At 30.6% G+C, this 20,238-nt stretch overlaps 1 protein-coding gene across 3 annotated transcripts in view; it reads right to left on the bottom strand.

The window, feature by feature from the left end:
* The window catches only part of LOC111675396 (protein espinas), a 97,632-nt gene that overhangs the window by 45,245 nt on the left and 32,149 nt on the right, over positions 1–20,238 (bottom strand). For 2 of the 3 annotated variants that reach the window (XM_046953797.1, XM_046953798.1), the window contains exon 2: positions 16,757–16,844. Coding sequence is in view for 1 of the 3 variants with exons in the window: in XM_046953796.1 (XP_046809752.1) it covers positions 8,307–9,910 (1,604 nt within the window). In the remaining 2 variants the exon portion in view is untranslated. Of the gene's footprint in view, positions 1–8,306; positions 10,616–16,756; positions 16,845–20,238 lie in introns of those variants that run through there. The other variant, XM_046953796.1, reaches the window with a different exon arrangement.

The following is a 20,238-nucleotide window of genomic DNA, read 5'->3' as shown; positions in this document are numbered from 1 at the left end:
AGTCCCATTTTATGATTGTATAAAATGAACTTAATAAAGAATGTATTATTAATATTATTGGATTTAAATTTTTTCAAATTATTTGGAAATTACATTTCCTTTACAGAAGACCACAGTGGAATCTAAGTAAAAGTATTAAAATTTATTTTCGTTTCTTTTTTGTGTAATATAAATGTATTTTCATTCTTTGAGCGAAAATAAAATTTATATTTGTACGTTGTTAGTACTACTAGTAAAAACTCTAAAAAAAACTCAACTTTAAAGTCATTTCACTTTTAATTAAAATCATCTACAATTCAGTGCGTTTTCAACTTAAATTATCAGCGTAAATAAAATAAAAATTAAAAACTTAATGCGAAGAAGATGTCTGATGGCAGACACTGGACTTGTGATGCGTAAACTCTTTATTTGGTAGGCAGACGGAAAAGTCTTAAGCAAGCAGACAGCAAGAGGGGGCAGTCGACTGACCAGGATGATGCCAGTCAACATACCGACCAACAATTTTAGCGACATTCTAAACAAAAACACAAAAAGCACTACATTTTTTTTGTTTCGTACCAAAAAGACATGCGACCACCCAAGACTACTTATGTTTCAAGCTCCAATGCCAGTTTTAATTAGTTTTCTCTTCTTTTTTTTTCTTTATACAATTCAAAATGCTAGTACTGAAGAAACTAAAACCAAAATCTTCTTAAGAACGCATTAAAATTGTTTGCATACAAGTATGAAATTTTATTCTTCAACCAGAAGAAAAAATCATAAAAAAGAAAAGGGTTTTTTTAATGTAACGAATATGAAAGTAAAACGTATGTATCTCAAAGTATGTTTATATGTATCTGCAACTATAGGAGTATATTAAACATTTCTGATAAATATTTACGACCAATTGATTAAATTGATGTAAATAGTTTTGTTGTTTTCGTTCAATAAGCATGAAAATTTATAAAAGGAATCAATATTCAAACCTAAGTCAGCACGAGTATAAAGCTGATAAAATACTTAAAAAAACTATCGAATGATTTAAAGTTTATGTTTTGCAGAAGATACGGCACTAAAGTTAGTTTAATCAGTTGACTCTTAAGTGATTTTGCATTTGACAATTATCAGCCGATAAAAAATGTAAGCAGTCGGCAAATATAGAGACTTTTTAATTACTTTAAATGTAAAAGGAGGAGGAAGAGGAATGTTTCTTAAGATTTGATTATTTTATCGATTTTGATAAGTATGTCCTTAAGTGAACTTCACGTTTTTATATTGCTGATTCCTGTTTTTTTAAGATCTTAAAATGTATCAATTCGTTCAGAATCTCTTCGTGAATTGATTAAGCAGTATCCTCTTATAAACGGAGAGCCCCTTATGCTCTCTGTATTGTTTTGAATAAGTCGTTCTACATTGAAATTCTTTTGACCGGCTCTTGGTGGGTTTAAAATATCCAAAGTACTCATATTGACAGGTTATCACACGAGTGTCCGGAGAAAACCCACCAAGCGACCCATCTATATAAATAAAAGAGCAACTTATGAACAACGGCACCTCATAGAACCATATTTCAAACATACGTTTCAGAGATCGTGAGAAGTGTTCCTGGTCTACACCTGTATATATTTGTGTTTAAATGGTTTCCGCTAGGTTATATATTGAGTATTTTATGGTCTTCACAAGTTAAAAACATAAGCTCACTCTGAGGTAAAACGAAAGCAAGCGCTTGATGAAGACAACGCATAACGAAGTAATGCATTACATTTGTGCGGGGGTGTGAAGTAAATCTGTTGAAACCTCGGCAACAAGCAAAAGCCTAGCCGTCCTTAAGAGATAAAAAAATATGACGCGAGAGTTGTTCCAAATTATTAAAAAATTCGGAACTGCAGTACAGAGATTCCAACTGATACGGCTCAAATTGGACGCGGCTAGCCACCTGTAATAATTTGCAAGCCATGCCGCCGCCGACTTCTTTTGACTCAAAAGCTGTGTAGTAATGTTTGCAAAAAAATTTGTATTCAAAATAAATACGATTACTTTGTTGAAAATAATCTCCGGAGATTGTAAATCAGAAATACTTTTAAAAGCAGGCACACATATCTTATAAAAGTGCATAATTATCTTTATATTTTGTCATTATTATGCACGAAAACAGAAAACAGAGAAAAACTAATAACAATAATTATTCTTAACAACAAAATAATATATACCAATTGACATTAAAAAATATACTTCGAATTTATACACTTGTGAAGCGTACGAAAAAAATGTAATGTAAATGTATATGAACTAGGTAGTGGTTCATATTTTTTGGATTGACAAATAGTATTTCAGTCCTAATGTTTTTGAATTCCTTTTGAACATATGATAGACTTTTCACTGATATTATCTAATAATGTATATTTCTTAGCCCCGTTAACTCCACCTCCGGATATCGTTTAACCGAAAGTTATTCTGCCGGTTAAAATTTTTTATGATAACTGTCAATTTAAAATGAAGATAGAAAATAACAAGGAGAAATTAACTAAATCCATCTAAATAAATTCCACAAACAGATAAACAAATATTTTTCCTACGACGTATTAAAAACTGACGAATAAAAACAACGAACCTCAAACATCATTTTGGTTGTCCTCAGTTCAGTTGTTTTACATCACAATTATTTTTATGAATCAACTTCTATATTAGAGTCACCATCTCAGAAGTGGTTAATAGGCATACATTCTAAACGATGCAACTTGCTACTGCAAGAATAAATTAAAATAAAAAAATACTACAACAACAGAAACGAAATTACTTGGTAACATGCAAACAAAAGATTTCTTCTGTAATACGGCCACTGACAGAACACCCTCTAAAACAAATTTGCTAAAGCAGTTGTGATCTTGTTCTTATTCTTGTTGTAGTTATAGCTTGTTCATATTTGTTGTTGGACTGTCCGTTTCTACGTCTGTCCATCTTTGAGTTTACCCTGGACCTTAGCAAGTGTGTTTACACTTGAAAAATCATGCAAATAAAGCGATAAAAATGAGTTAAACATCTTGAGATTTAAATAAAAATTTCTGCAGCGAAAAAAAAAAAACGGCAGCAGGCAGTAATAACATTGAGATGAGTAAAAAAATCAATGCAAATGCAACCAACCAACATCGTTTTTTATAAATAAAACTCTCTTACACATATAATCGTTTATATCGGGCCCCAAACACATGATATTTCATTTTAACCAACCATGAATATTTTTACTGATATATGTATGTATATGAATGTGGCTCACCAGGCTAGCTGGCTGACTTGTGCCTTTAAGCATTTTGATAATACCGCCAAACAGTAGGCTTAAAGAGCACATTCAAACACACATACACAATACCAATACAATGGACTGATAATTTTGCCATGAGTTAAAGCAGCAATATGATTTATCAACAAAGATATCAAAAAATGTATAAAGCCAAAGAGGATCTTCTTTAGGTATATATGATGTATGGAGGTTTGTAAATATATCCATTCCATATGATTCTGCAGTATTGTACTTCATTGTTTGTATGTCGTTAGAATTCATAAAATACACACAGATACACTTTATATATCCATAAATACTTACGAGTCTACGTGTCTGTTAGGAATAACCCAATATGCAAAAATTTAATTGCAGAACCAAGCAGTATTAACATATTTTGAAATTTAATTTGTAATTTCTATATAGCTTGTCCTGATTGTTCAGAAGTTTTATACATCATTCGTAATTTAGGTCTGGCGGACAAAGCGGACAAGGCGTTCTTAATTGAAGTCTCAAAAAACACTAACTTCTAGACCGAGCACTAACGCAAATGTGAGGTAAGCATTAATGTATGTATGTATTCTGATTACGAGCACAGCTATAAAATATTAACTTGTGGATTAGGATGAATGCATACATGTGAAGAGAACAGTGACACCCTGGAGCACTTTCTATTCCATTTTCAGGCTTTCTTGGGACTGATATCATACTGGATTGGAATTATATAATTGAAAATTATTTAGGAATTATGTCTAGAAAACCGAGTTTCAGACAAATACATCAAAATCTTGGTTATAGAACTTTATTGTGAAGCTCAGAAGAATTTATAAAATAAATAATTTCTCGAAAATTTCCCATATAATGGTCTCACCAATTAAACAATTAAAGTTATACATAAAAGCAAATAATTTTCTAATTAAACAATGATATCAGTTCTTAATTGTTAACTGGGTTTTTCAATATTTAGTATCTAATATAACTGGTAGATGTTTTTTTATTGTTATAATACACCGTATGGCACTTAAATGTGTTGCACATAATACGAGGGGACACATTAAGTAAAATATGAACCACAACAACAAACAACAGAAGAAGTAAAGGACATTATGTCTTGGCTAAACACTGCACAGCTCTGATCAACTTGTTCAATGGCATTTGAAAACCCACAGTGTGTGGACTACAAAACACAGTTTGAGGCCTTCTCTTATTCATTGGCATTGTTTGCTGTTAGTTTTGTTGTGTCTCCTCTAAAAATGGGCAAGAAATATTGATATTATTAAATTATAATGTGCTTGCTTTAGTGTTACCTTTTATAACTAATAAATTACAAATATCTTACTCTTTTTTGTGTCTTTAACATAAAAAAATATTAATAAATTTTAATAAATTCCCAGTTGATGGTCAATCATAGTAATTTACACCTTTGTTTGTTGGCTGATGGACTTGGCAGAAGCAGGTTTGATTTGGCAGTTGGTTGGTCGGTCGGTCCGTTGGATATTTGAAATTTTTGACTTTTTAATCATACACATTATGCATTTATGTCTGTTAACACAATTAAAGATTTTTTGTTATTTAAATTTAATTTATTTAAATCACCTAAACATAATAATTTATCATTGGGTATTATTTTAATAATATCTTTGTGTTTAAATTCATTCAGCATTGTTTGTCTCTCCCATACAACAAGGGAGAGATATCGAAATAAGTTTTTGTAATTGTTGCAAAATTTATTTAATGAAATTTACGTACTTTCAGATACAAAAAAAAAATAAAATTAAACAAAAAGTAATGATAAATGATCTGATCTATGTATATTTTGTTATTATGTTGGGTTTCTGTTGTAATCTTAATGATTTAATCAAGCGTATCAGAGACTCATGAAATTCACATCATTCCATTCGTTTATAAAAACCCCAACTTCATGTTTAATGAACATTTTTTTGAGTTAAATGAATAAACGTTCGAACGTATTATATCAAATATGTTCAATCTCGAGTGTGTGTAAGCCACTGTTTAAATATATATTTTTTTGACCAAAACAATTTTTTTGTCTTCGTTTTACACGTTACAGATTAAAGATTAATAAAACTTGGGCAAACAAAAAATTGAAAGTTTATTGCAGTTATTGGCTAAAATAAACGCTTGATTTGGCATTGTTAACTCAATAGGTGAGAAACATGTTGCATTTACTATGATTTTATAACAAATACGAAACATGACTGGAATGAATAAATAAATGAATGGGTATCAACTAAAAACGCAAGTTTTTACTCTTATTATATGTATTTGTTATGGGGATTAAGGAGTGCTTTTAAAATATAAAATATATTTATATTTCATAAATTCATTATGCTTAAAAAGATATTAGTTTACATTTTAAATATCAGAAAGATATTTATGTAATTACCCAGACCGACAAAATCTGAAAAAAGTCTAAACCCTAAAAGCGATGTATTGATCCTTCCAGACAACTTTAATTATTAAATGTTCTATGCCATCAAAAAATCCATTCTGATCTTGAAACTTATCCTTATTGGTATATTCATGGTATTTATACCCTACACTAATATAGTATGGTGGGTATTATGCTTTTTATATATTGTTTATTACAAACAAAAATTTTGGATCGGATTCTATTTTATTATGTTTTTCCATCTGTTAACCTTAATGAAGGATACATATCTCAATAATTACAGATTGAATTTGTATAAATAGTAAAATACTTTAAAGGGAATGGAGCTCGAGGTTGTTAACCTGACGAACGCAAAACAATTTGAGACAACTATTGCCGAATTCATAATATGGATGAGAGAATCCCTTAAGGTCTCTTGCAATAATGACACGGTTAATAGAGCCACAAAGATCCTATGGTGTGACTCTGATGAGAGAAATCTTCTCAAAATGAGCAAGTCTAAAGTTAGTGTGATGGTACGTATTCTGAGTGGACATTTCATATTGAAATTTAGTTTTTATCAATTTATTGTTGTATGGAGCTTTAGGTGTAGAAAGCTGACTGGTTTTGTTTGGTTTCTATACATGTCTAAGCGTTTGTAGTTATACGCGTAAAAGAAGTACAAGAGAGCTCATTGCGTTTTGTTGGTATACGAACAACATCCCTGCAAAAAAGAACTTCCAAAGAAGCAAAAAAGAAGTGAAATTTACTTCATGGAAGTACTGAAAAAAACTGAAAAAGTTATGATTTTATCACAGGCTTGTCATAGGAGGGACGTCCTTTTTTTGCTTCCAAATTCATTATATCTGAAGCCATTCTCAGAAGGTAAAAAAATTGACCTAGCTTTTGAAGTGGTGATAAATGTTATTTTTTGTAAGTATTTCGCTTTATTTTTAGTGTGATTATTTGAGTTACAAACGTCAGAACATACCTAATATATACACACTTCCCAGGAAAGTGATGTATGTAGGTAGGATTTTTGAATATCATTCTTCAGTGCATACTACACCATTTTAAGTGTAAATTGAGAAAATCCAAATTTATATTGTGAAAATCCAAAATAAAGTTCAAGAATCCAATTTAGTGTTGAGATATAACTATTAAATTTAGAAATCCAAATTTATATAGGAAGAAGCATATTGAAATTTGGAATTCCAGCTAAATATTGAGAAAAATAATCAAAATGTATTGAAAAATTTTCATTCATGTATTATGAAACCTATTTTTTTGGTTTATTTTCAATTTTAAATTGATTATGAAGAAAATTATGGTGAAAAATAAAAGAAAACCAATTTACGAATTAAAATCCAAAGGAAAACTACATATAAATTGTGTATTTTGTAAATAAAAAAGAATTTAAAAATTTGTTAAAAGCTTAATACATTACAAACTACAAAATGTTTTAGTTTTTCATACTACAATACATTTTCAAATAATATTTTGTATTAATACAAAATCAAGTAATGTAAAGTACCTTTAAGGAAACCTAATTTCATTAAAATTTTAAATTTCTCATTTTCGTTTATTAGTTTTACAAATTGAATTTGTATTTCCTTAATATAATGTTATGCTATGTATACACGGTTGTTAGATCTTACAACGTTGGCAGTAAAATGTGCAAATGTCCAATAATACTGTCAACTGACAAATTTTGTCTAGCAATATTTTCGGTAATGCTTCTGCGGACAACGTTGCAAAGAAAAAATTGTAATTTCGAACGATTATTAGAAATTTTCTGAACATTTTATTGACAACGTTGTAAGATCTGACAACCGTGTATCACGACTTTTAGAGTTCTGAATTTGTCTTTTCCCGATATTAATTTGCATTTTTAAATTTAATTTTATTATTTCTCAATATAAATTTAGAATGCTCATTTTCAATATTTATTTAAATTTCTGGCCTTTAATTTGTATTTTCTAAATTTTTTAATTCTCAATATGAGTTTGTATTTTCTCAATTTAAACTTAAAATGGTGTAGTCCTTTTGTGTGGGAATCTCACCTCAATCTTATTTGATTCTGAATCCCTCATTTTTTCTTCTAACATATTCTATGTTAATGCCCTCCCATTTTATTAGTGTAGGGTATAACAATCCATCTAAATATTTATTAATTTATGTTTTATTGGTATAAGCATAAAATAAATTATCGCACTTTTATTTATAATTGGTTCGACTTTTACATAAATTTGTCCAAAAATTAAATTTAAATGTACTAGAATAAAGTTAAAGTTTATGGGAAAATATGATTTTATATCATAAACATTTGAAAAAAAAAACTCTGAACAAGTTCTTTAAATAACACCCATCTAATAATGTATACAAATTATATTTAATAGGAAATCGCTCATAAATAAAAGAACATTAAATTTTCTTACATAATCTTAAAGTAAAACAATATGGGCTCGTAATCGTAAAAGAATATTCAAATCTTTTAATGACCAATAAACCAGCGACAAATTCAAATTAAATTGGTTGCTTAATATGGTAAAGAGAACTACTAACTATGTAAATGATATAAATACACAAGATTTCCTTAATAGAAACCGAATCAAGACAATAAAAATCAATTAAAAGACACAAAAAACTTCAACTCACTTTATTAGAAACGATTGTTTAGCGACAGCAGCAGCAACTGTTTTATGACCCATTTCATGGGACTCATTTGGCTTTGAATGGGGCTTTTGAGTAGTTAACGATGTTGTTGTGGTCATAGTTGCCATAGATGTTGCTGTCGTTGTAGCTGTCATTTCGATTTTGTGTAATTGCTCCTCAATATCGGACAACTGATGATCATCGTTTGTGGCATGCATCCAAACAGCATTACGATTTCGGCATTTATTCAAATTGTGTAAATCCAAAACGACCAAAGGGTTAGCAGAGTTCGCATTTGGCTTTGTGTTGTTGTTGTTAAATGAATTAGATTTGAAAGAATTTGTATCACTTTTACAATCGCCACAACCAGTTATCATGGCCAGTTCCATTGAAATCAAAACGTCTTCTTCTTCATCATCTTCACCTTCAAAGTCTTTGTAATTTGTATGTTTAACAAACCTATTATTATTACCATTGCTATGTTTATCAGCAGCAACAACTTGATGTATTTCATTGTGGTTACAACAAACTGCACTAGAATTCGTGTTGTGACCACTGCTGACGTTTGTATTTTGCAACGCTTTGCCAATTGTCTGGTGTGTAATGGATGTTTGATAAAATGTTGGTGAATTTGTGGCACTGTCTTCGGAGTGTGTTTCACTGGGACACGAAATGCCAGATGATAGAAATGTGTCATCTGACATGTTTTTACCAACTGGGTATTTGACATTGTCATTAACTGTGCTGTCGGCGGCCACATGTACCTGCTGTAGACTTTGCTGACTGGTTGCACAACTTAAATCATAACTGATGAGACTCGATTGTTGTGAAAGATCTCGAGAATGTTTATGTTGCTGCTGCTGTTGTTGAACAAAACAAAGTGAGTTGCTGGATGATGAAGATGTTGTTGTTTTTGAATTTAATTTGGTTGGTGTTGCTGGCATGACTACAGATTTCATAGCATACAACACTTGCTGTTGACTAGCTTTGCCAGAATTTCTCCTGAGTATTGCAGTTGTTGTTGCTGACGATTTTAGACGATTTTTAGAACAATTTGCTTTTAGCTTTTTCGGTGTCATTTTGGTTTTGCTGCATGATTTTTTAGACTTTTCTTGCACATCCGACGTATCCTGAAGACTTTGAGTTGGTGCCACTCTGGCAAAGGCACTTTTGTGTGTCGTATTCAAGACTCCTTTGGTTGCCGATGATTCTCGGCTCCGTTGTGTGGTGCCGTTTTGCTGCAAGCGTCGGCGACTGCGTCTGATGCTTGGCATATTGCGTGGAAATAATTTTGCTGCCTCATTAAGTGTACATGAGGAGGATTTTTGAGAATTTGAATCAACCGTTGAGTTGGTTGTGGAATATTTTGTAGAAATGTTGGAAACGGTTGAGGCTTTATCATTGAGATATGATTCTTGCATTGTCATGTCACGACATTGCTTCGAGCCACCTTCAAATAAGGTGGGACTTGTAGGTAGGTTGTTAGTAGTAGCACTATTTGCATTGGGATTAATCGTTAATAATTTCCATAATTTCTTGGCGGCACGTTTTCCCAAAGTTGTTTTGGGAGTCAGAGCAGATGATGTTGATTTATCACTATTTGTCATGTTTGTTTATTTTTTTATTGTTATCTCTAATCTATTTGTGATTGTTTTAAACACTTTATAATTTAATATGGGTCATTATATCGTAAACCAATTCACATTCACAATAATACCGATCAAATTAAAACGAAACAAAACAAGAAGCACTTCTTTCTTCACTCCATTAGGGAGTTTATCAACGACATTGTCGACATGTGAGTGAGTGACTGTTTGACTGGTAAGTTGATAATATTTACTGTAATTACTTGTACAATAAATGTGGCAGGTTGATTTGGTTGCATATATTTACAAGTATGTAATCCGTTTGTTCTACATATGTACGTGATCAGCATTTGTCTTTGTCGTTTGCATTTTTTATGTGGCTATTGTGTATTTTTGCCAATCTTTATCTTTGTATGTATCTAATCATTTAATTATTTTGCACACAAAAATGGTAATAGAGAAAAACAAATTGTTTCGCGGAATTAACCAAAGCTACGAAAGCTTGAGTCAACCTAGTCGTTGTGGTCTTATGCACCAGTTATGCGTATTGGCATCAAGACGTGCCCAAAACAATAATCGCATACAACTACCACAAAAACAAAACACGTTTAAATGCTACAAAAAACACGTTAATTTTAAAACGAACGATAAAACTAAAAAATTGATTTTAATCCGTACGAGCGAACCAACCGTTCACGACAATGTTTGGCTAAAAACTAAATTATAAAAATAAACAAGAAAAACATAAACAACACATGAATTCGAAATTGGTTGTTGCTGATCATTTGTACACACGTTCATTAAGATCGGAGCTCTGGAAATGATGTTTTGTTTACTAAACTAAAAAAAAACCAAACGAAAGAAAGTTAACAGCCCAAAACATCCACAAAATACTACCAGAAGCACCAGCAACAATAACAACAGCATGTGAAACTGTTGGGTGTGATCGTATGTGTGTCTCGGTTGTTTGATCAAACACCGGTTTGCATTTGGCTGGGTCGCTAGCTATTTACTGTTGTTGTTATTGTTCGCGCTCTAAAATTGTTAATGCAGGTAAAGTCCACTGAAAAATACAAAATATTTTTTACTCTCTTTCTCATGATTTTCACGAACATAGATAGTTTGACTCTTTTGCTCAAAAGTTAAAAATATACACTATTTATAATTTCATTCATGGCCTTAACTTGAGTGGAAACATGTAAAAAAATATATCTGAATAAGTCAGAGCTGATGATACTCTACACCTGATGTACATTATTATATGAAGTAAATTTGGATTCTGACTATATCACTGTATCGATTTAATTTGTTATAATTTCTATAAGAGTTTTAGATGAAATATCGTTTTCATGAATCGGAAGGGAGCTCGTGATAGTTAATATAACCAGTGTTGCCAACATTGGTCAAGCAAAACGCGCGCAAAAAAATAAAAAGGGGTAAAAATGCGTAATCTTCTAACTGAAAATGGGTAAAAAAACACTAACGTTTTTTCAGTCAAATATTGTTTATTTTAATAAAAATTGCATATTATTTTGCTCATTTCCTACAAGACTCCAAAATTCGATAAATAAGATGAGAATTTTAAAAATAGTGAAATTTCATTAAACATTCAAACTGACAGGCACACTACCAACTGGCCAACCGATGTACCCACACCCAAATTGTAAAACTTTACAAAACTTATGAAATATATTTTTTTGCAAAATCTATATATATTATTTTTAAGTTTTTTGAGTTCTGGAAAAATTGTTAATTTCACTGATAGTGAATAACATAACTTATTTTAAAGTATTTTGAATATTTTTTTTTTTTTTTGTTTTTGAAAAATATTTGCTTTTGTACATTTTGTACATAGATTTTGTTTTGTTGGTCAGTTATAGACCAATCGTCATAAAATTCGGCATAAAGAATTATAATAAAAATCTTTTTATTGCGAGTACAACGATGAAGTAATCATGGAGGCTTTATATATGAGGGATAGATTCAATTGTGTAAAAAAATTATATAAAACTTATTTTTTGTCAATTTTCATCGCTGTACTCATATTTTTAAGGGGACCTTAATAGGGGGTAGGGTACGTTACCGATAAATCCGAATTAAATTCGGTAGGAAGATTACATTTGTATAAAAGTAGTTTATTTCGAATTTCTCCGCTAAACACGTATTTTTAAGTCAGTAATGAGCGTTAAAATCAATTTTTGAAGGTGGGGGTAGGGTCAATTATGGACCGATTGCCGTGAAATTTGCTAGAGAGATTTTGGCTTATATAAAACATATTTATGTCGAATATTTTTAAGTCGGTAATGAGTATTAATGTCATTTGGTAGAGAAATTTTGATGCATATAAAAATTTGTGGAAAAATTTACCTCGTTTGCTCTTTACGTTCTAACCCTATCGTGCTTTCAACAGACAGACGGACGGACAGATGAACAGACGGATGGACATGGTTAGATCGCCTTAGAATTTAATAAGGACCCAAAATATATACGACCAATGTGTTACAAACGTAGTGACAAAATCAATATATCCCACTCATCTTGGGTATATGTTGGGTATAACAAGTACTAAATGCACTGTCATAAAATTAGAAAGCACCACTTTAGTGCCTTTTTTGAAGAAAGGCACCATGAGCAAAATTTTTCGCGTTTGGCACACCAAAAAGCACCGCAAATAGTGCTAAAAGCACTAAGTTGGCAACACTGAATATAACGAACGCGAAACCATTTGACGCAATAAAGCTAAATTAAAAATATGTGTGAGAGAATGCCATAAGACCTCTTGGAATAATGAAACAGTGTAAAGAATCACAATGATCATATGGGGTGACACTGATGTGAGCATGACGATAATGGAAGATAATGTTTTTTTCTTCCATGAAAAGAAGCGCACAACAGGCTCGTTAATGTTCTAGGTTTCTTCGGATGTTGTAGTATAAATCCTCCTATCAACCTGACCATGTAAAATTTTATTATTCTAAAACCTTTTTTATTATTATCTATATATATAAAAATGAATGTGGGTTTGTTTGTTTGAAGTCTATAGACGGCTAAACGGCCGATTTTCCTGAAATTTTAAAAGGTAGGAACTATAGGCTACTTTTTATTTTAAAATTTCAAGTAGGCGAGAGGAAACCGGTAAAATTAAAGCCCTTAAATTTTGCACGGACAACTATGACATATAAGAATATTTTTCGACAAAATGAGCGGAATTATTATAGTGGGCGTGGCACCTTCCATATAAAGAAAATATTACATCAGTATATCCCAGAAAATGTAACAGATTAAGCCCTCAAATTTGGTCAAAATTGGCCACATAAGTCTCAATATGATTAGGACTACCAATGGGGGGAGCGACACCTCCCATATGAATTAAAATATATAAATATTTTATTTAAAAAAACTAATAGTACTAGATTTCTAAAATTTTGCACAGAAGACTTTCATATTCATCTGAACATTTTGGGAAAAAGCTGATTTTTATCAGGAGATGGCTTAGAACACCCATATGAATTATATAGAAAAAATTGTTACTGTTGAAGCCAGAATCTTAAAATTTTACATGAAGAACTTTGACATTCATGTGAACATTTAGAAAAAAGGGCGTACTTTCCATGGGCGAATTGGCCTCTCCAATATGAATTAAATACAATACAATTTAATTTACATTTTTCATAGATTACATTAAAATCCTTATTAGAGTTTGTAAAAATTGGCAAACTTGCAATAATTATAGTGGCATCTCCCGTGTGTAAGTGGGTCTTTTTTTGCTTTTAGGGTAGCAAAGCACACTGGGTATAGCTAGTATTATATATTATTTAGACATGCAAATACGGTTGGTCGGACAAGCTAAATTGTCTTTATGTAATGATTTATGCAATACATACTCCGTTTACATTTGTATGTAGTACGGATAAAATATCCACTATAAATGTCCAGACGCTATAGAAATGTCCGTCCTGAATGTTGAAGGCATTATGGAACCAGAAAAAGATTGGGTACAATAATCGACTGATCTTTACAGATGTCGGTAGATTTATGTGTAGTTTCTAGATAGCGTGTGAGTAGTTTGAGTTAAAATTTTTGTTCAAACTACTCGCTCGGTATCTAGAAACAGCACAGTATTTTCGATTTGTATGAAATTTGCAGCTAGGTTATTTGAGAGTAGGCATGAAACAAATCTTTAGTTATATAGATCAATATTTTGACCCCCTATAAGTCCGGCAGTTCTTGACCAATGAGGCAAAAATTCGCTTTTGGTCTACTAACCTTGCTGCAAATTTCATCTAAATCGATTTATTGAGTTGATATAAAGTTGCCCATGTTTGTCGACATTTTACAATATATGGTAAAACATAACATCATTTTTATGTGGATTATCAATATCATTTTGGATAGCATGACTAGAAAGAAGTATCCTGGACATGTTAAAGAGTCGTATACAATATGTATTACTTTTTACTCCCATAAACATTCCACATACCATAGTAATCGTATTGAAAAATACATGGTCTCAATATACACTCAACTCTCAACAAATATTGAGTGAAATTATTAAATTATGGTTTTATTATTGTCGTGCTTTTCTATTGTATAATATTTTTGAAGTTTACATTTTTCTCTATTTTCTTTTTAGGATTTTATTGCATTTGCTGTAAATAAAGAAAGATACCTTGGGGTACTTCTGGTACAATAAAAGCATATCTTTTCTTCATTTTACCTTTTAATTGACCGATTTATTGAGAAAATTATATGTGTCAATGTCTGTCAATTATTGTGAATGGATTTATGATTTTCTCCGGCAGGTGATAATCGCAACATTAGAATCATATACATGCCCAACAGTTTTAGATGTAGTCAATGTTGTACGTTTTAATTATGTGTGATAACTTGAACGATTTTTATATACATATATATTTTTGATCCATTAAATAATTATGTGTTATTATAATTATAAAGAGAAATCACCAATTACGGTGGTGCATACGAAATGTAAGTTTTTAGCCGATTACGACGGACTTGGAAACATGCATTAAGCTGTGGTATATATAAGTTACAGTTTCGAGACAGTCAACTGAAATCGCTGGGTTATCTCAAATACATGGAAACACACAATAAACTAGTATCTGAATGTAAATGTGACTTGGTTCAATGCACATTGTTGCCACTGATTCATAGGAATGTTTTAATTTGTGAAAACAGTATAATATAGATTTCAATAATTTTACACGATTCTTGAAACAAATAAATGTAGATCAATATGTTTTCTATAATTTTTCAAATATATGTATGTATGCTTCATATTGAAGAGATGATACTTGTATATCCGGATTCTTGTTTTTCAATATCGATCACGCACAGAAACCGAAAATTGTGAAAAGATCTGTTTCATAAACAGATTTTCTCACACAGAAAATGTTTTTGAAAGGTTTTGTTTTTGGTGTTTTTAATAGGTTTCATATCATTTAGCTAATGGCGAAAAGTTATTGCTAATTGTTTAAAATGTTAACGCAAATATTTGAAATTTGTAACAATCAATAGTTACAGGTTTGCATTATTTTAATGTTGGTATGTGGTAAACAATTTGAATAGGGTTGAAATTAAAAAAGAATCTAGAAAATTATGTTTAATATACTCGTATCTCGACAAGAAGCTGCAAAATCAAGTTCTATACTAGCCTTGATGAACTTTATAATTATATGACTTCATTTGAAAATCGGATCGGATTTTTTTAAATCTACTGTTTTTCGGATGAAATTAGGAATAAAAATGTTAGATCTAAAGTTGCAACATTATTTTTAAGATTTAATGTAGAAGCTTGTGAATTACAACTGAACCTGCCGAATAGGGTTTTCGAGTTTATAATTATGCCTCGATGAACTCTATATTTATATGACCTAATTTGAATATCGGATCGGATTTTTTTTAAATCCACTTTGTTTTCTGATGAAATTAGGAATTAAAAAGTTAGATACATATAAAGTTGCAAAATTTTTTTCAAGATTTTTTCGGAACAATATATACAAGTGTTACATGATTCGAAAGATAACTTAATGTAGAAGCTTGTGAATCATAACAACGGACCAGTTATCCAACGATTGGGCATTCTGATAATACAGGGGTTTGTTCAAATGAATTTAACGTTCCACCTATATTGTCTAATAGTACTTAACTTCATCAAAATCAGATAATATAAATTTTAAATGTTGGGTTACGAAATTGCTCGTATATACAAAGTATTTCTACTATGGCACGGTAAATAACGTCACAGTGGCCACTTTTTGTAACAAACTTTCAAACTTTATATTCTTGATTTATATAAAATATACATATATACATATATTATGTATTATATTTTTGAACTTTTATAAAATGGTGTTCAAGGAAGAAGTTAAATCCCTAAGTTATTATGTTTTTTAATGATATTAAATACTTGTATAAACTAACCTAAATCAACATCATTAAAGAATTGATTGAAAATTACCACTTTTTTGGTTTTAACAAATATTTTGACATTCAATTAATATTCCTTGAATACTTTTAAATATCAACATATTCCACAGAATATTTAAGAAATGAAAGTTTCTCATTCATTAAATTATAAATAAAACAACTCCATCTTTCGGTTTTATCAACATCGAACGTTGCTTGTCATGGAATCTTAAATAGACCAAGAATATACTAGTTATACACATTTATGGTGACAAACTCAGTAAAGTGGTAAAAACTAAATAAAAATCATTCCTCAAGTTTCAACAAATTATGGTATACTAAACTTTTCTTGAATATATATTCTTATTTAAATATCAACTTTTTAATATAAGTATTAAATAGATTTAATTAGAGTAAATAATTTGTTATTTAACTTACATTTAAAACTTCATTTCCTTTTGCATAAAATAAATGAAAAATAGTTTTATTTACTTTGCCAAATAGTAAGTTCCAGCAGCCATTTTATCTGTAAGAAAAAGAAAACAAATAAAAATTAAAACACAGATACATTTTGGAAGATACTCACTCCTCCATTCTATTCTAGATACACGAGCTGACAACTTAGTATAATATTGAAATTTTATTCCTTGGGAGGTGTTGATAATTAATTAAACTAATTACGAGAATGGTAGGAAAAATCACGTTGCAACTTTTTACTTACAATTAATTAAATAAATAAACATTAAAAGTATTTCAATTAGAAAGTTAAAGAAAGCAACAACAAAACTTTGAAACAATGTTGAAGTTGTTTCCAAAAAAAAGGAATGACTCGAGTAAAATGAATGAAGCAAACGGGGAATCACAGCAAATGAATGAATAGAGAAGTGGGGTACAATAAGTACAAAAACTTAAAAGTTGTTTTTATTAAAATTTTTTAAAATAAAACAAATACAAGACAGATACAATGAGACACACGCTTAGAAGTAAAATGTCAGCATTTGACAATTGTTGTATGAGGAATACAAATTACACCTTTTTTGACGTTTCTGTTGATTTTTTTAATAACAAGTATTTAGCTCTTAAACGTACCGAACATATTTTACAAGATTTTTTTTTATATAAAACGCTTTTTACAGTGTAGCAAATTTGGAAAAGTACACAAGAAATTCATGCAGAATAATTTATAGGACTTGTCGGATTGAATGTGGAAGTGCTTTACGTGCTGGGTGAGCTCTGGTGACAATTTAAGTTTATGGAATTTCCGGTGCAGCACTTTATTCAAGTGCTCGAGCTATCTAATCTCTGACCATTGCTGAACTTCCAAATTGCAAAAACATCACTTCCTTTTACAACCACGCAGATGTTGCCGGATTGTATTATACCCAATATCAGCTGTTAGAATACTGTATATATAATTAATGTTATTTTGGAAGAGTGCTTATTCATTTGGTAAGGTTCTCGATGATGTACCATTAATATTAAATAAAATTAAATTCATATTGCCATTTTTCAAATTCCCAAGAGTGTGCTGTTCAAAATAAACACACTCAAACCAACAACAACTCCACAAAACAACGTGAAAAAACGCAAAAATGTTTGAACGAAAAAGAATAATAAAAATCATCACCATCATCTTTATCACCAACATCACTAACAACATTCATTGCTGTTGCCAGTTGTTTTACGGCGAAAGCAATTTGCGAATGTGAACAGAGCTTCTTCTTTCTCTTTTATTGTATTTTCTTTTTTGGTTTCTGGAGCAGCAGCAGCAAAAAAAACAACATTGTAAGGTTTTGTTAAACAAGTGCTTCATCCGAACAGCCATCTATAGCATACATTCATCCATAGTTACACATGTTAGGATTTTTTCTTTTTTTTTTTTTTTTGTTAATGTTGATGTTGTTGTCGTATATCCATTTAAAATTGCCGTTAAACAACATTTATAAACAAAAGTAATATTGTAGTACTTTACTCGTACATGTAACCATCAACCAAAACTAAAAAAAAAACGAACACTAACTCCACACATACCAAATCTCATCCCAACCCATCCCAATCATCAGCACATTCGTTTCGAGCAGTAAAATGTATCTAAATGAAAAAGAGTCAGAAAAAAATTACAAGAAAGAGTGTTACACGTGTTTTACACGTTACTTTCATTGTCACAACCTCAAAATGTAACGAACAAGAAAGAAATCATTGAAAACAACCGCCATGGGAGGTACAAGATGTTGAGTTCCAAACATAACAATTGTTTTGAATAGAACACAATGAGAATGACTGCTACTTGGTATTTAGATACTATTTCCCACTAACAACAATATGGCGTACAATATGGCGGTATTAAATTTTTGAATATACGCTCAAAAATACAAAATATCATGTACGCAAAAAATACAACAAAAAAACACCAACACAAAAAGTATTAAAACAATTTGCACTTTGTAAAAATAAATATTTAATGAAAATGAATATAGTTACTGGTAAGGTATACCTTCAAATACTACCGTAAAACTCAAAACAACGCATCCGAAATCATTGTTATCGTTAAAATAACTTCAAAAATAACACAAAATACTATTATAGCTAAAAATAAAGAATTTAGAAATCCGTTCAAAATTAATTAATAGGTATCGATGTCAGAAGTACGCCTTGCCTTAAAACAAGTGCTTCTTATGCGCCGGAACACGCACACTTTGCTGAAGTACCCGAGTTATCTACTCTCTTGCCGTAAAAGTTTCGTTAGGACACTACAGGTATCGTGATTCAAACTAAATCTAACACCGCAAAGAAGATGGCAATCAGTGGTTAGATCAGATATAAGAGGTGGACCCAACATCAGGTGAAACACCCTATTGATGCTATGAGGAATGCATGTCCTGCAAACATTCTCATCATACAAATACTCACCCCAGTGCATTCCTGAACCTCTAAAGTCACTTCTGTTGCAAATTTTCAAGATAATTTGATGAAATTTGCCACGCACTCGACCTAAGGCCGAAAACTATTGAAAATGTTTAAAATCGATCTATTATTTCGCCTAACCGCCATACAACCCTAACCCCTGAATATGGCTTTTGAGCTCATACCCAGAAAAATCTTTACTTACCCGGTAAGTAGGGAAGTAATATTGAAGAAAAGTGTAAGTAGTTACTTTTTGGGTGAATAACTACTTATTTTTGTTTGACGGTGACCAAAAAATAACTAGTTACAAATCTCATTACCCGACATTTCTGGATTAAAACTAGATTTACAGTTATTTGTTATGTTTGCTAGTGTATTTTCTTACTCAATGCCCCATTAGAATGTCATATTATCATTCTATCTGAAATGGTTTCCACACAAATGTAAACATCAAAATTTCTTGAAAAAAAATTCCAAAATCGACTACGGTTAGAAATAATAACTAAATCCTTATTGGACATACCCTGTAGACAATTGACAACTAATTCTATTCAAAACAATTAATTTATGTTATTGATAACGGCAACTCATTACCAAGTAATGTATGAAATAACTACATTACCGACAATACTCATTACCAATATTTTAAAATATTTTACCGGGCAATTATGTACAATTGTAATTGGTACAATTGTACTTTTTTTGGTACAATTCAATCTTCAAAGGACCATGGTACACCAATGACAGATTTTGTACAAATTTAATAAAATTATTAAGTATTTCATTATTTTTAACACAAAGTTTCAAAAAAAGACAGATTTCAGGCCTTTTTTACTAAACTTCGGAAGAGGATCTTGTTAAGAACCGTTACTTTTCAAATAGTAAAAATTCGTAAGTTAACAATAATTGTCATTATGTTGTATTCTGAATTTTATTTCACCGGTTTTTCGTTAAACATAATTATTAGTTAACGAAAAGTATCGGAAACGTAACTACAAATAAAAAGCTCATGTTAA

Source organism: Lucilia cuprina, chromosome 6, assembly GCF_022045245.1.
Source record: "Lucilia cuprina isolate Lc7/37 chromosome 6, ASM2204524v1, whole genome shotgun sequence".
Classification (NCBI taxonomy): Eukaryota; Metazoa; Arthropoda; class Insecta; order Diptera; family Calliphoridae; genus Lucilia; species Lucilia cuprina.
The sequence above is the reverse complement of the archived record's forward strand: the minus strand, read 5'-3'. Positions and strand labels throughout refer to the sequence as shown.